The 15,784-nt window shown below is 33.9% G+C and overlaps 4 protein-coding genes and 1 long non-coding RNA gene across 15 annotated transcripts in view; 2 read left to right on the top strand and 3 right to left on the bottom strand.

The window, feature by feature from the left end:
- Positions 1-37: 37 nt before the first annotated feature.
- Positions 38-7,150, top strand: LOC122535072 (solute carrier family 2, facilitated glucose transporter member 1-like). Of its 5 annotated transcripts, none has more exons than XM_043666266.1 (9): positions 38-116; positions 911-963; positions 2,805-2,881; positions 4,366-4,473; positions 4,546-4,819; positions 4,902-5,195; positions 5,266-5,672; positions 5,757-6,028; positions 6,115-7,150. In XM_043666266.1, exons 2-9 carry the CDS (start codon positions 921-923, stop codon positions 6,212-6,214), a joined length of 1,575 nt encoding a protein of 524 aa, XP_043522201.1. In that variant the 5' UTR covers positions 38-116; positions 911-920; the 3' UTR covers positions 6,215-7,150. The 5 variants fall into 5 exon arrangements, with proteins under 5 accessions (XP_043522201.1, XP_043522200.1, XP_043522199.1 ...); XM_043666265.1 differs by lacking the exon at positions 38-116 and adding an exon at positions 683-773; XM_043666264.1 differs by lacking the exon at positions 38-116 and adding an exon at positions 722-811.
- LOC122535077 (solute carrier family 25 member 35-like) lies at positions 6,624-9,731 on the bottom strand. Of its 3 annotated transcripts, XM_043666276.1 has the most exons (5): positions 9,347-9,721; positions 7,566-7,947; positions 7,178-7,396; positions 6,997-7,111; positions 6,624-6,916 (listed from the first exon to the last, which is right to left on the bottom strand). In XM_043666276.1, exons 1-5 carry the CDS (start codon positions 9,379-9,381, stop codon positions 6,723-6,725), a joined length of 945 nt encoding a protein of 314 aa, XP_043522211.1. In that variant the 5' UTR covers positions 9,382-9,721; the 3' UTR covers positions 6,624-6,722. The 3 variants fall into 3 exon arrangements, with proteins under 3 accessions (XP_043522211.1, XP_043522210.1, XP_043522209.1); XM_043666275.1 differs by having other exon boundaries at positions 6,997-7,396; positions 9,040-9,731; XM_043666274.1 differs by having other exon boundaries at positions 6,997-7,396; positions 9,347-9,730.
- On the top strand, positions 8,265-9,665 carry LOC122535084. Of its 3 annotated transcripts, none has more exons than XR_006308079.1 (2): positions 8,265-8,665; positions 8,810-9,665. It is a non-coding gene; the product is annotated as an uncharacterized LOC122535084 (long non-coding RNA). The 3 variants fall into 3 exon arrangements; XR_006308077.1 differs by having other exon boundaries at positions 8,265-8,711; XR_006308078.1 differs by having other exon boundaries at positions 8,265-8,728.
- Positions 9,732-10,099: 368 nt separating the features above from the next.
- LOC122535078 (YEATS domain-containing protein 4) lies at positions 10,100-12,202 on the bottom strand. The gene is made up of 4 exons (XM_043666277.1): positions 11,339-12,202; positions 10,877-11,158; positions 10,622-10,802; positions 10,100-10,543 (listed from the first exon to the last, which is right to left on the bottom strand). The coding sequence occupies exons 1-4, from the start codon at positions 11,534-11,536 to the stop codon at positions 10,371-10,373; spliced, it is 834 nt and encodes a 277-aa protein (XP_043522212.1). The 5' UTR covers positions 11,537-12,202; the 3' UTR covers positions 10,100-10,370.
- Positions 12,203-12,532: 330 nt separating this feature from the next.
- LOC122535075 (6-phosphofructo-2-kinase/fructose-2,6-bisphosphatase) overlaps positions 12,533-15,784 on the bottom strand; it is a 6,756-nt gene continuing 3,504 nt past the window's right edge. The window contains exons 3-7 of one of the 3 annotated variants that reach the window (XM_043666270.1): positions 14,963-15,334; positions 14,772-14,873; positions 14,254-14,488; positions 13,668-13,795; positions 12,533-12,753 (exon numbers count right to left, since the gene is read on the bottom strand). In XM_043666270.1, coding sequence (XP_043522205.1) covers positions 12,697-12,753; positions 13,668-13,795; positions 14,254-14,488; positions 14,772-14,873; positions 14,963-15,334 — 894 coding nt within the window. In that variant the 3' untranslated portion in view covers positions 12,533-12,696. Of the gene's footprint in view, positions 13,502-13,601; positions 13,796-14,253; positions 14,489-14,771; positions 14,874-14,962; positions 15,335-15,784 lie in introns of all 3 variants that reach the window. The other 2 variants (XM_043666272.1, XM_043666271.1) reach the window with 2 other exon arrangements.

Below are 15,784 nucleotides of genomic sequence, written 5' to 3'. Positions count from 1 at the left end.
GAGAGATAGAAAAATGGTAGGGACTCTGACTTCGGAAGTCATTCACGATATTTATTAATTAGTTACCCGCGAGCAGCGTGACCGAGTCGTCGTATTGCGTGCATTGGAACTTATCAGTAAGTTGTATTTGAATTGTTACTTCCACTCATGTGTCTTCACGTGAAATTCTCTGTCAACCTGAATTGTTACCAATGATCGAAATGGACAGTCCACGTATTCGAAATTTTATATATTATAAATTTGCAACGATATACTCTTGTAGATTTCTTTACAATTTCTTTACGAAACACTTTTGGATAGCTTTCGTACAACTTACTTTTTTCACGCGTGTCTTCCATTTTAGTTTCTTTAATATATTCTTCTACAAAAATAGACTCAGTTTCTTTGAGATGTTGCACTTTGGTCGGTAATGATTTTTTTATTTCAATAAAAACGTGCAAAAGCAAAATTTTAATATTACCGAGAGAACAGCGTAACAGTAAACTTTGCACCTCTCCGCGCAAGCGTTAAGTATTCAGTTGCTGTATCACTTCAGTTGGTGAAAGAGAGAGACAAAGACGTTTATGAACTGACAGCTACCGTTGTGTTTTGTCTCGGACGAGAAATTGGAAAAAAAGCTTCGCCACAACGTAACTGCTTCGATAATAACTGCTGACGATCGGAAAATTTATTTGAATTGCCGAAGATACTCAATCAGCGAAATCGATTCATAAATTTCGATGATCGAACGATTTATCAACGGAACGAAAACGGATTGAAACAATTGTGACTAGGTGAATTTAAACTGATGAACGAAAAGTGGTGTAGAGAGGTGACAAGCACAGCGACAATGTTTGAACGGTCAATCATCGACTATACTTAAGTATAATAAATAACGACATTGTTTTAAAAATGATCTCTCTTTTCGCAGATCATCGTACATGCGTTGCGATTCAGAAGTTGGGGACATGCTCGACTACAAAGGTACATACGTAAAAATTATTTAATCACTCGAATCGAAAACACGAAACGTTGATTGATTTTAGAACACTTGGACACCATAGGGATAAATAGTTGTGTAATGATTGATTTTAGATCACTTGGACACCACCAGCGATAAACACTTATTTTTGTCATTCTTGTTTTGAAGTTCCATTGTCTGATTATATGAATATTTCGAATTAATTGACGTTCAAATAGCTGCATGGTCGACTGAACTGCGGATGTTTACACAGTGTTCGTATTTTTTACAAAACTAATTAACAGAAACGGAACCCAGGCAAAAGTTCACTTCGTTATAACTGAACATTACGTTTTCCATACAATGCGTGTTTCTATACTTTGCGTGTACGCAACTTTAAACGCATAGACATCCAATCCATGCTTTGCTAATGACAATTAACATAATTCAACAGCGAAAGTGCGCTTATCTAAAGAGCTATGCATTAGTTATCGTCTTGAAATTTTCAATAGATGCATTAGAACGAAGTAAACAAAAAGAAGAAAAATATTTCTTTTTTTCTTTTTTATTTTATTCTTTTTTTTTATTTTTTTGTGCTCAACTGCGTTGCAGTTACATTTACTTATATTTTTGCATTTGATACACTCGGTTGGCATTGAAACTTTTTACGCAAGATAATGCACATACATACGTACACATATGCGTTTGAAAATTGTTGACTAACATCAAATTGAATATTTACATTCATAACTCCGTCTCTGCAATATTAGATAAGTGATATCTTCATCCGGAAAGTGAATTTCTTCCTCCTCGGAAGGACATCCTTTTTTTTTTTTGTTTCAAATGGAAAACGCATTGCAAATTTGTACTATTCAGATTTGATGTAAACAAGGATCGTTCTTTAGAAGAATCGACTATATGTTCACGTACAAGTTACATTATATGGGTTAATTAGGTATTATTTACAGAAGTTAATAATTCACGAAGACTTTTTTTGGAAAAATCATGATTATCATAGAATACATAATAATAATGTACATAATAATGATACATATACACGTATAATATATATTCGTGTAATAATACATAACAAAAATGTTCGTCGGTAATCAAATTTTTTAATGCTTCTTACAGCACGCATTCATAAAAGGCTTTTGTAAAGTATACAAATAATTTCGTTGTATACGTGCAAAATAATTATTTCAGATTAATGCAGATTCAATTCACGTTCGTAGGATCGTGGGTTACGTATTTACCAACTACGCAACAAACACTTTCCAAGGAAAAGCCGATTCAGTTGAGCACGTACACACCTGGGACTGTGCACGTTTCGTCCCGACGTATACTTTCTGAACTTTCCTTTACGAAAATAAAGTTGCTTTGACACCGGGAAATATATACATACAGGTTGTCGCCAGTAGTTGCTCAAATAAAAGAAAAAAAAAAGACTTCTTTTTATATGCAATGGCACATGCTGTGTATATATAAAGTCGAAGTCGAAGCCAATATTCGCGTTGCCAGTAGTTGCGATCCGTTTCTAGTGTTATTTACCGTTCTGACATCGTGTCAGTGACACGTGTTGTACAAAGCATGGCGTTAGGTAATACTTTTTCGAAACCTTTCGACGATTGTCCTATTTTCGTTACATATTCCTCTTCGCAAAATTTTTCGTTCTAGCAGGATAATAATCCTCGTACAAAAATGTATTTGAGTTTAGTTTACGTATTTAGGTATATCTAGAATGATCGTGTATCTCCTTTGTTCACGAATGTAGCGCGTTCGCGGTGAAAGTATATACGTAATTGTTTTTTTTTAACGTATATGTTGAGAGTTTTGAGAGTGTGATAATTAATTGCAATTGCAGACAGTCGTGCAGCAGTACTTGTGGATGCCGAGCGATCTAATCGTCAGAATAATTCGGATAATCGAGACGAAAGATCAGTGAGTACACAATGAAATTTAAATTACCAAGCATGTCCAGCTTAATAATTTTCGTTTCATTTGTGCATGTCGGTGAATTTCAAACGAAATTCCTGATTCACGTATCAATGATGCACTTATATCGTTATATCAAAGTGTACAAAATAATTCACGAATAATGAATCATAGATAATGATAAACATTTAACACTATTTATAACATTTGATTGGAATACTTGAGTTTCACATATGATATTCTTGTATATATAGCCCCTCTGTGTGACATAAGTAAGAATGATATGAAGATGTATAGGAGGTAGACAAGAAGTACACAAGTACACATATTTGTTCTCGTCATACATTGAAATCAATTTTTACATTGCTTCTCATTATCAGTCAAAGGAGTAAAGTAGAGATTTACTAGTGATTTATATTGCTTTCTGTTATCATATATCTCAAGTTGAATTTACTTTTTTTTCCCTTTTATCATGTTTAATTTAAAACAGACATAAATACGTAAGTTTCTTAAATAAGCATTCTCTAATGATTAATTTTGTAACATTATTATATAAAAGCTAGCATGATAAAAGAGGTTCAAGATATTATAAGATAATTCACAAGCGATAACAATGTTATTATGTGAAATATTGGTAACTAAAGTAACATCTTAATTTGGAATTGCATTTAATTTTTAATTGCATTCTTGAAAAATCTTTTATAAAAGATACATTTATGTAGGCACACTTTGTATAACTGAAAAGCTTAGACTAAATCTATGCCTATATTTTAAAAAGTTCTAATAATGCATGGTTGGTTGTAAATAGTTTCCAGGTTTACCAATGATGTGTGGTTTTGTTGAATTTTAGTCCATCATTACATCCAGGCTTTTCCATTATACCACTGATTGGTCTACCAAGATGCAATACATTATTGCTTATGATGCTTAATTGTTTCAGTGGTATGGTTTTCTGGTTTTGTATATACTTTTTTTTCTCTTATTTTGCCTTTTTTAAGAGAAATGCAAACTTACCAGTGTATCTTATATTGTATTACTCATAATATTGATCATGTAAATTATATCACATGATTTACTGCACTGCACCACCATAATGTATGGTACATGCTACAATAATTCAATGTTACTCATCTTCATAGATTTTTATATGTTATATAAATTTATTTTTGGCCATGTTTAATATGCTCTGATATTATATATTTCATTGTAACTTCATTTAAATTCCATTATTTTATTATATTTTAATGAGTTATTAAAATGACATAACATAATAATTGATAGAGATCACCAATAACATTAAAATGATCACACTGTTTTGTAATTTGCATTTTCCTAAATGTTTAATAGATTGGAGACAGGAATTGCTACTGTTCAGTTTTATTTTAAATTAAAGAATGAGCCTTGTGTTGCAAGTTAAATATTTATGAGTGCATGATACTTTTTATTTTATAATTGCATTTTAAAAACAAAGAGGCATTTATTTTTTCTAGGCACCAGGAGGATGGACCATTATATTAGTTCTGGCAGGTGTTACCTGCTGCTTGGGATCAGCTGTACCAGCAGGATACAACATAGGAGTATTAAATAACGCAGCCCATGTTGGTATCTCAATTTAGACTTTACAGAAATTTATAAAGAACGCTTTAAATACATATTTATATTAATTGCAGCTAGTGGAAGCGTTTTGCAATGAAAGTATTAAGGAACGATATGACATAGACGTATCTGAAAGTGGCTTGAAAATAGTTTGGTCTAGTGTTGTCTCAATTTTTCTCATCAGTGGTGCTGCTGGTTCGTTTCTCTCAAGCTGGGTAGCAGACAGATACGGAAGGAAAGGAGCACTATGCGTCGGAAACATATTTGGCATTATAGGAGCTGGGATGTTTTTTCTAATACTCAAATTAAATTCAGTTGAAATTCTTTTAGCAGGTCGATTTTTTGTTGGTATGTGTGAAAGCACACTAACTTCAAAAATTTTAAATAATTTGGCCATGATTTGTCATATGAAAATCTTGCACTTTTCCAGGTCTGTCTGGAGGTTTTGCAACAAGTGTAGTACCAATGTATATGTCAGAAATTGCGCCGCTTAGGCTAAGAGGTGCAGTTGGAGTAATATGTCAACTGGGAATTACATGTGGAGTGTTTCTAGGGCAAATTGCAGGGCTCAATACAGTTTTAGGGACTCAGAGTTCCTGGCATTATATGCTAGGAGCATTTATTCCATTGTGCATCTATGCCTTAGTTCTTACAATTATTATTCTACCAGAGAGTCCTAAATATCTATATATAATCAGGGAACAGAAGCAGAAAGCTTTAGATGGTTAGCAAATATTAGTGTTGTAGTAGTTAGTATATTCACAGTAGCACTTAAATCTATCTTAATGTTTCAGAACTGAGTAGAATACGTAAAATGGACATAATGTTGCTAGAAGTAGAAATTTCTAGTCTGCAGCAGGAAATAGAAAAAAAAACGACAGCTGAACCTTGGACAATCAAGCGGATTTTAAGTGATCCAAGTCTGAAGCTTCCTGTGTTTTTAGTTTGTATGATACAATTCGGGCAACAAATGAGTGGTATAAACGTTGTGTTTTACTATTCCAACTCCATATTTATCGATGCCGGACTTGGCATCACTGGAGCACAATACGCTACTCTTGGAACTGGCGCAGCTAACATTGGTATGGCACTTGTCTCAGTACCAGTGATGTCATCTTTAAACAGAAGAGGTGTCTTACTTAGCAGTATTTACTTGTGCTTAGGATGTTTGATCGTTTTATGTACTTCCATCTTATTGATTGTAAGTAAAATTACTCTCGAATACGAAAACTTGAAAACATATGAAAATTCAAAGTTTGTGAAATAATTGTTTGTATCCTTACAGCGTTTATCATCGCACATGCCTGTAATATGCACGATAGCCGTTCTGGCTTATGTGATATTTTATGGAATCGGCCTTGGACCGATACCGTACTTTATTGGATCTGAATTATTTGACGTTGGTCCCAGACCAATAGCTATGGCGCTTGGTAGTGTCTGCAATTGGGGTGGAAATTTTATAGTGGGCATGACATTTCCAATAGTAGAAAGCGTCATAGGACCATACACTTTTCTAATATTTGCTGGATTTCTTTTATTATTAGGACAAATTGTGAGGTACATAGAAAAAACTAAATTATGATATAGTTACTTATAATCATTTGATAACATGTTCTTTAATAATATAATATTAATATATGCAGGATATACTTGCCTGAGACGAGAGGAAGGAACACAACGGACGTAGCAGCATTAATAAGTCAAGGATTCAACTCTAGACCAAATTCCATCCGTAACGCTTAAATTTAAAAAAGTAGTACTTTGTGGATCTTTTAATAACACGCCTAACGAATAGATAAGTTTAAAATTTTTTCACAACAAGATTTATATAAATATTTAATTGATAAGGATTATTTTTGTACAATTTAGATAGGAAGTTCGTTGTACTTTTATTCGTTATTGTGGTCTTCAATTGCAGCCATGCAATATCGATTTTACCGCATTTTTATTAGACTTAAGTAATTGCATATTTTCAAATACTTGAACGACATTATTGGACCACTTTCGGATACGTGAAAAGATAATTATTGAATTTTTAAATACGCGTGGCGTATCCAGCTTAATTGATAAAATCGGCATTGATGAAGTATTCACTAAACAAGTTATCATTTCTAAATGTATAGCTGTTATACTAAAGAATGAAACGTTTCACTGCCCGTGTAAGAAATTTATTTATTTTTTTCGTACTATATATTACATTTTATATAATATTTCAAAAGTTATAAAATTCTTCCTACGTATTTTACAATTGTTAATTTTGAAGTACAGTGTACAATTGATCTAACTTTTCATAGAATACTAAACAAAGCACCGTGTGCGGTGCTATTCTCATCCATGTCGGAAAAATTCCTTTGTACAGACCACTCAGACCTTCTGTTCGTAGTATTTTAATGATTGCGTCCAAAAATCCGTTGTACAGTGCACCTTTTCCGCTCACGTCCGTCTCTGCGTTCGATTACAGAACGATCGATACGACAGATCATACAAAAATTATCTTCACAGTGTTCTAATTAAATTATACGTACTTTGGTTGTACAACCTCGTTGCTAAGACATCAAACGGTTGCATAGTGAGAGCCACGCAACTTCCACCGATCACAGAAGCCAAAAAAGTCAGAAGTATCGGTTGATCTGTAAACATCTTTAAAAAGGAAGAAAGTATAAAACATTCTTCATTTAATATTGCCGCTCTGTTTAAACTACTCACTTGTAACGAGCGTAACCAATCCGCAGCCAAACCGAATGTAGTTAATTGCGTCGCAGAGCCGACAAAAACGCGTGGTATGTTAGCATACCAGCCGCGATACAAAGCGATTATGCCGCCTTCTTTCCATAGAGATTTGAACGCGCACCAGGTGCCGGTATAATTATGTTGATAGCCAACGGCTATAGATTGTGCTGAACGCGCCTGCAATTGCGTTTTCACCTGTTACAATGAAAAGAACAGGTGCGATATGAAATTGCTCATTTTGAATTGAAGCGCTATAAATTAACATATCAATTGCAATGCGAGTTACTTGTGATTAAGTCGTTGATATTTAAGGATCTTACTTTTATATAGAAATAATTTATAAAATAGTAGACCATGTAGTTACCATGTAGAACGGGCTACTAAGAACAGCACCGACAGAGCCAGCTGTTCCAGTAAATAACGCGGTCTTCAGAACATCAGTATTCCCTTTATCGTTGGTGATTAGGTCGTATTTCTTCGCTGTATTGTAGGCTCCTAATCGTATTCCATTAAGCACCACTTGGAAATACAGAGCCGGTACGATGCCAGCTTGCAAGGCACACACGCCCTCGTGTTTCGCAATCACATAACCCGCGTGCAGGGTGTTCTTATAAATTTTTCTGTATGTATTACGCGCTTCTAGCTCCCCTTGTAACTGCAACCGTACCTTTATCACGTCGACCGGATTCGTGAAGAATCCAGCCCCCACAGCTGCTAACGCGCCAATTGCGAACTCAATACCTGGACTAGTAAAAGTCAAAGATTAATATGTGAATGAGTTAATGAAAATATACGCTTATTGGACCATCGAGGACTGACTGACAATTTGTCGCAATTGTTATAGCTATTCCAATGTTTTCTAAAAGTCGTAGAGTTTAGGTGAAAGATGTAATGGCCAAAGAAAGAAAAAAAAGTAGAATTTGATACCGTAAATTGACTGAAAAATAAAACGATCCCTAACGAATTGAGACTACTACTTTTTTCAAATTTAATCTTAATACGGTGAAACTTTGTTTGTCCAAACGTTGGGGAGATGGTGATAACTGAAAAGTGAGTAATAGAGGCTTTCTAACTTTCTTTATGTCCTATTTTTATTTGTTTGAATAATGAGAGACAGTAAACGAGAATAACCGAAATTGATCAATCATGAATTCGTACATCTGAGACTCAATAATTAACCTCGTAACTTCGGTTCATGTAAACGAGATTCGGATGAACGAAGTTCTGCCGTTTTAAATTTCGCGCGAAATATACACGATGGTACTTACAAGTGCAATTTAACTTTAAGTTAACTTCTTGGAGTTATTTTGCAAGGTAACCATTAAAAGTAGGATTAATTAAATAATCGTAAGAATATAGTGATATTTAGTTTCATATATAAATTATTTACAATATTATGCGAAATGACTAGTACAACGAATTCAACAAACAATTATAGTTGAAATAGATGCATATAAAGAAAATGTATATATGGATATTAGTAATGCTATTTTAATAATTCACACGTCAGGTCTCATTAAATTATTAGTAAAATACTTTTCTAACCTAGACTACAGTGATATTAAACAAGTTTTTAATTAATTTCTAATATGGATGTTTCTATTGTAGCATCAAGATGGCTAACATTAGCATCATAAAAGAAAACCGAAGGATCATTCTGGGTTAAGTTCGATAAAATAAGTAACGAATTAACATCAAAATAACAACAATTAGTGCTGAAACTCGTGTCAATTAAATGTTACGTCGTATTAATTGAGCCAAGCAAAAACAACGAAACACTGAATGAAAACAAACAAGTGATGAAATCAGCGGAATAGCTTAGCTAAGTCATCACTGACCAGTAGATCGAATTCATAGTTTTGGTACAAGGCAAAGATAATCATGATCGAATACTGCAAATTTCAGATCATTGGAGAGTGCGAAACGGAAAGATCTGTAATAGTCATGAAAATCTGACCTCTAAGCAAATAGAGATACTCGGTAATAATATCAATCAACCGGCCGGTTTTAGACACGGAAAGATCCTTGCGTAACTATATACCATATGTACCGCATGCATTGAAAATGGCATTGAAGTGGCAGCTCGAACTTAAACTATATATGATCCCTTAGAAATGCATGATCAAGTGTATTATAAAAGCTCACGGTTTGGTGGTGCCTGCGTTCGGCGCTGCGGTCATCTCCTATCCGTGTGGATAAACGTGCACGAAATTAATTCAAATCGAATTCTAATCGATTTCAGCAAATAACGCTGCCGCAGCTGTTCTTATCATGACTGAACTCTTTTTCTCCTAAAACTGTAGAAGTAGTTTACTCTAATTGCATGAGATAACTATTTTTTCAAAGAAGACGTCAAGGTCAAGGTTTGAAGAGGGAGAGTATCCTATTGTAACCGAAAGATTTGCAGTTAATGTTGACATGCAATAACACATGTTATTTGTGACGATAATAAATCTAAGATTTATCATTGTAATGATAATAAATCTAAGATTTGGAGAATCTAACAGATCATAAAATGTCCAAAAGTTTTCGCGCATGCGCTCGTGCTATTAGAACTTTATAAAACCAGAAATCGTTTGTGATACGTTTGTTTAATGGGATTGTAATGACTAGTTCGTACAGCTTACAATTAGTGGTACTATTTTTGGGTGAGGATTTTTGAAGCTATATGTTTGCAACTTGCGTTTGATGAAATGAGATATATAATCAATATTTTTAATATACATTATACAGCATTATTCGATTCTCGATCTAAATTATTGTTCGGTTTCATTATAATTCCATGTCCACATCAAAATCAACTAATTTGTATTTTTAAAAGCATGGTTCCGTTTTATCATATCTTTCAATATTTTAATTAAATTTTTTTTTCAAATTATGAAAAACGAGTAAAAATTGTTTTGAGTTCAAAATATTTTTTATTTGTAACAGATCAAAAAGATTAAAAATTAAAATTTATATGATGATAATGAATCATTGTGCTTAATGGGAATTTATATACAATCGCTAATATATTACAAAAATTACAAATATTACAAAATTACATATAATTGCTTACATTTGTTTTATAATTGTTTCTTTACTAAAACTATGTACACCTTAATTAAGCATAGAAAACAGTACTTTCTCTCTTCCTATAGTGACTTAAAAAAATTTTTTAATCTTTAAATCATGCAACAGACAAGCTTCCACCAGCTTTGGAGATCTTGGCAATCTCTTCTTTAAATTTAGCAATTGTCTCCTTTGCTAATGTCAATTTCTCCTTAAGATCTATGACTTCCAGTCTTATTTTGTTTCTTGCTTCTATCACTGCTTTCATTGTAGATTCCTTTTTGGCTTCAACTGCATAATAAAATAAGAGAATAATTGTAACAAACATCATTCATTTAAATAACAAGTAAAATCACTAATGATACATACAATCTGTATTATGGCGCCAAACACCAAGAGTTATAGGCCTACTAGAATTCAGTAGGTGCTGCATCAAAGCCGTTGGATCCTGGAAAACTATTTCTTCATAAAACTCAGATACCAAACTTTTCTTTCCCAGTTGTATCTCAGGTGTTGTTTGAAATAGTTTCAATATATGGTATATAGTTACCTATTTCGAATATAAATAACTTTAACAAAGTTATATATGATGAATACTGTTAGAATTATAAAGATTATGCTTACAGGACGTTCATTAGGATCGTGAAAATATATCTTAATTACAATCTCAAATTCTCCCCAGCCAGTTTCAGTGAGTTCATATGGCGGTTTGGTCATAATGCGATTCGGATTGTTGTAACTCTCATGCAACTTGAAGTGAACTTTCTTCACGTATGTGGACATATCCTCATTGTGGTAAGGTTTAACATACACTGTCCATTGGTGCGTATGACCATCTTCTTCTCTTTTTTTACCAAAGTAGCGAGCTACATTGCCATACACAATTGGCTTCACTATTGTTACTCCCTGCAAGAACATCCAGCAAGATTTGAATGACTATTGCTCATTGTTTTCTAACATTACAAGAAACATTAATCAAATAATTGTTATTATTATATTTGTCTGCTACTCTGGTCAACGTGTATAGGTTAAAAACACAAAAATGTCCTAGTTGAAATTTTCACCCTATTTAAAGGAAATTCGGACCTTAATTCTGCCACCAGAATCAGGACCAAATTCGTTAGTTGTTGCCATTGTGACGTCGCCAAGTGTCTTGATTCCTACGTCACTGCGGGTCTTACGCGATTCAAATTCCGCTGTCTCTCTCCAATTCCAAGTTTCTTTCCGGCCGGTAGCCATGATGGAGATAATTGCTCCATCTGGTGTCGAGTCATCACTCAACATATGCAAGTTCGCCAATCTTCAACCGTCCAATGGGTACAGTTGATGACTAGGTACATGGTAATCTATTTGATGTTAAAATTAAGCATTTGCCTTTTGAGGTCCCCTCATCCAAGCATGGTGGCGTTAAAGAAATATTTTATGTAAAAAAGATATTTTTCAGCAATTTTTTAAAAATTGTTAGAAACAAACCTTTTAGGATAAAAGACGGAGCGCATTTGTAATTTTCAAATAAATGTATTTTTTTGTTCTCGTCGTGAAGGACATTAAAAAAATATGTACACTTCTCTTAAAATAAATTACACTTCGAAAAGTTCTCGGTTTTCCACACGGCACGATCATCCTCTTAACAAAAATACGCGTGTTGGAATTTATATTCCCTCATACCAGTAACTAGATTATTATATAAGGCGATGAACTTCCGAAATACATGATTCTCGCTCGGCACGATAGTTTTCCGTAGTAAATTATTAACGGCCTAACTATTTCTTAGTCGGTAATGAAACTCGGTAAGTTGGTAATTGGCGGAACATATCTCAGTATCAATAAAACAGTTTCTATAAAGTACATGAACAAATAGTCATTATATAACCACTACATACGCAGATATTCTCGGAAATTGATTTCTTTCTCTCCTCTATCAGCGATTGATTTACAAAAAAAAAAAAAAAAAAAAAAAAAAAAAAAAAAAGAAACACTAAAAATATTCGGGAAATCGAAATACCTTGGAAATATATAAGAAATGAAGTATTTTGGAGGCAAAACTGAGTCACTTTCAAGTGCAATCCTCGAACGGCAGATTCAAAAGTTTTAGATGTAAGAAAGTTTTCTGTTGGAACAAATTTTACGCACGTGATGTTACATATGCACTTATATTGTTTTTGTTACGTAGGACTGTCTGTCTTTTCGAACGTGTACGAACGATGCTGCTACGTTAGCACACGTATCAGAAGATCAAACAAAAGGAACCCTTTTATCACGTGATTCGCATAGAAACAATGTCGGATAATTTCGGATATATCTCGTCTAGGTTTTGTTAAAATAGGAAATGGACGCGCGTTGCATCGGACGTGCGAGAGGCAGCCAGCTGCCAAACGAATGCGTCTTCGGTACCTCGTAACGACGATATAGAATTAACTCTGTCGTGCGCTACGTCGTCGTTATCACGTGCGAGGCAATTTTCCTTTCCCTCGGAATCGTTCCTCTAGATATCCCGGGATCTGAAAAGAGTTTCACAACGAAACGTTATATCGTTTGGACAGTTGATCCGCGGCCAACATAAGCAGTAACTAACTACTACATTTCTAGGACACCTACACGCTGAACAAAAAAAGAAAAAAAAAAGTGAAAGAAACGTAGGTCGCACATAGATGATCAAGCAGATTTTAATGACAAGTTTTTATAGTCATGTCGTACCGTCAAAACATACATTTATATAAGTTGTATACACGCATAAGTATTTATACCACAACATAAATACAAACAATTTTACTCTAATTTCACAGCACTTATTCACTACGATGGTGAATGGTTCGTTTCGAGTAGACTCGATTTACCGCAATACCATATATGATTTATTAAACAAATGTCATAAGTGCAATTCTCCTGCGTGTTTTACTGTGTGCCGATAATTACAAACATGTACATCCCAGTATAACATCAAAATTCTCACAAACTGATATCTACCATTATATATATGTATATATGTATTCACATAAATTTATCAAATATGTCATCACATGTGTATTAAGTACGTGCATAGTATGACGTCTCACATCATATCATCCGTATTATTATTACTTTGATAGAAAAATGCATGCAAAACGCAGTGTTTAATATTCAAAGCTTAGAGTTGGATGACATTTAGAATACATTAAATCAAGATTATATACGAGAAAGTAGTCCCAATCCACTAATGGTCAGGCATTCTGGGAACATTAAAACAAAAAAAAAAACTTAAGGAATTGAAGGTATTTCATTAAGAGCGGCAAGCAAAGTAAGAGTAAATGTCTCGATATTCTCTTTCTTTCTTTCTTTCTTTCTTTCTTTCTTTCTGTCTCTGTTTTCAGCATACGGATTATATTTACAAGAGGGAGAAAGACAATAACTACTAGTCAATTCTGATCATTTCTACCTTTGGTTTCGGCCGATGCGTGTCCACTGCGTCAATTGGCAATCGAATGTGTCCTACCTTGCAACCGTACGCGACAGGCGTTAGTTTAATAATAGTATGTAGTGGCACTTCTAAATATGGTAATTCATCTGGAACAGAGGACAAATATGATTAGAATTACAAATCCTTAAAATGAAAAAGTACTAGAATCTTTAAATCAAAAAACACGGTAAATATTATCTTTACTGTAGCAATTAATCGCAATAAAATTAAAACAAGAAACAAGAAAAGGGTGTCTTAAATTTTCGCTGTATGCGTAACTACGCTACGTTTTCGATATCTCTTTGCACACATGAACGTATATTTATTCTTAGTTCATTTCGATACGTCGAAGGTCAAAAATTATTCAACTTTGATACTCCCCTTGTTCAATTATACATTTGTATGCACTTTGTTAAATTGATTAAGCAATCACTTTACACAAAAATATACTTTTTTAATCTCTGTTAGACTGATTAAACAGTGTTGCGTTGATAAAAATATCTTTTTCGAATTATTTATACACCAATGTCAAATAACAAAATTATTTATAAATGAAAATATTTACCCGCACTTTTGTCTAAGAAGTAAGCAAGTAGACATCTCAAAACCGCTTGGTGGCTAACGACCAGAACATTACCCTGTCGTTCTAATTCCATTATCACCGGTTCCAATCGCGCGACCAAGTCCTCGTAACTTTCCCCTCTCGGATAACGGTACGAGAATTTATTTTGGTCTCTTGCGGCGAAGTCTGTCGGATACTTGTCTGCAATTTCTTCGTAAGTCATTTCTTCGCAGATGCCCTGTACATGCATAGTTTAGTTATTATCATTCCATAAATAATCCTACGTGCAAATATTTTTATTTTATTTATTTTTATTATCATCCATTCAATATTACTTATTAGATATGAAATGGATGTTTTATCCATTCCAATGCAACTATTGTATATAATGGAATACAAACTCTTTTATTAGTTGAACATCAGACGGTTAAGAAAAAGAATTTTGGAATAGCATTTCAATGTCTTCTGTTCAGGTTTATCCAAATTTTCCGATGGAAACGAGGACAATTAATTCAACTCACCGCGTCAATCTCGTTTAACGCTTTCCACCTTTCCTGAGGTGCATTCACGTCACTAGCCGTTTGAATGGTCCTCTTCAGCCAGCTAGTCCACACTCGCAATCCCTACAACCACGAAGAACATTACGTTTACTTTCATCAAATCATAGAAGCGAAAGATTATTTTCCATGCCCCATACAATTATGCCATGTACCTGAATATTCTGGCTAGTGATGTAGCTAGCTAATGCTTTGGCATATTCCCAGCCTCTGTCGCTCAACTCCGAGTCACCGCCTATCTTACCTTCGAGGTTCATCGCGCTCTCGCCATGCCTAGTTAAATAGATCGTACGTGGCACTATATGGATGTTCATAAGGTAATAGACTATCCTACTTTGTATGTGACCCTCATGCTTGTGGACCAGCACTTTCTCGCCAGTGTTGTAAATTTTCATGAAGGACAGATCGCTTTCCTGATTCTCGTCCAACGGTTGATATTTCTCTTGGTAGTGCTCGATTCGCAGCATGAAATCGGCCAGTACTTCCTCCTTGTTCATGTTCGCATAATCCGGGCTACTTACTTTCACCTGCACCAGCAAAAGTTCATCCTTTCTGATTAACTTCAAAATTGATTGATAAAGAATTCTCTTACTTCTCAGATATTTTGCATATGATGTACTATCAGAAACTGAGGCAACATTCAAAAAACAAACTATTTGAGCCTATGTAAAAGTTTTACCTTGCTAATCGTTCATCCTTTTTGATTAACTTCAAAGTCAAATTTATAAATTTATTAAAAAAGAAAAACTCTTTTACTTCTTGAATATTTTATATATGATGGTTGAGAAACTGAGGCAACATTCGAGAAAAAAAACTATTTGAGTCTATGTAAAAATTTGACTTAACTAATCCATTCTGATTAACTTCAAAATTAATTTACAAATTTATTAAAAAAAAAAAAAAAAAAAAAAAACAGAAAGTGAAACTCAAAGGGATGAAATCTCAATCTTGAAATCGTACAAAGTTCCCCTGTGTTT

Source organism: Frieseomelitta varia, unplaced genomic scaffold (assembly GCF_011392965.1).
Source record: "Frieseomelitta varia isolate USP_RPSP 00005682 unplaced genomic scaffold, Fvar_1.2 scaffold_666, whole genome shotgun sequence".
NCBI lineage: Eukaryota > Metazoa > Arthropoda > Insecta > Hymenoptera > Apidae > Frieseomelitta > Frieseomelitta varia.
The sequence above is the reverse complement of the archived record's forward strand: the minus strand, read 5'-3'. Positions and strand labels throughout refer to the sequence as shown.

Coding starts and splice junctions, on each gene's coding strand:
- LOC122535072 (XM_043666263.1), top strand. CDS start 788: ATGAACGAAAAGTGGTGTAGAGAGGTGACAAGCACAGCGACAATGTTT. Junction 2,882..4,365: donor ATAATCGAGACGAAAGATCA/GTGAGTACACAA, acceptor TATTTTTTCTAG/GCACCAGGAGGATGGACCAT. Junction 4,820..4,901: donor AGCAGGTCGATTTTTTGTTG/GTATGTGTGAAA, acceptor GCACTTTTCCAG/GTCTGTCTGGAGGTTTTGCA.
- LOC122535078 (XM_043666277.1), bottom strand. CDS start 11,536: ATGTTGAGTGATGACTCGACACCAGATGGAGCAATTATCTCCATCATG. Junction 10,803..10,876: donor ACGATCCTAATGAACGTCCT/GTAAGCATAATC, acceptor TATTCGAAATAG/GTAACTATATACCATATATT. Junction 10,544..10,621: donor TTGGCGCCATAATACAGATT/GTATGTATCATT, acceptor TTTATTATGCAG/TTGAAGCCAAAAAGGAATCT.
- LOC122535077 (XM_043666274.1), bottom strand. CDS start 9,381: ATGACCGCAGCGCCGAACGCAGGCACCACCAAACC. Junction 7,948..9,346: donor AACGCAGGCACCACCAAACC/GTGAGCTTTTAT, acceptor GACTTTTACTAG/TCCAGGTATTGAGTTCGCAA. Junction 7,397..7,565: donor TTAGTAGCCCGTTCTACATG/GTAACTACATGG, acceptor TCATTGTAACAG/GTGAAAACGCAATTGCAGGC.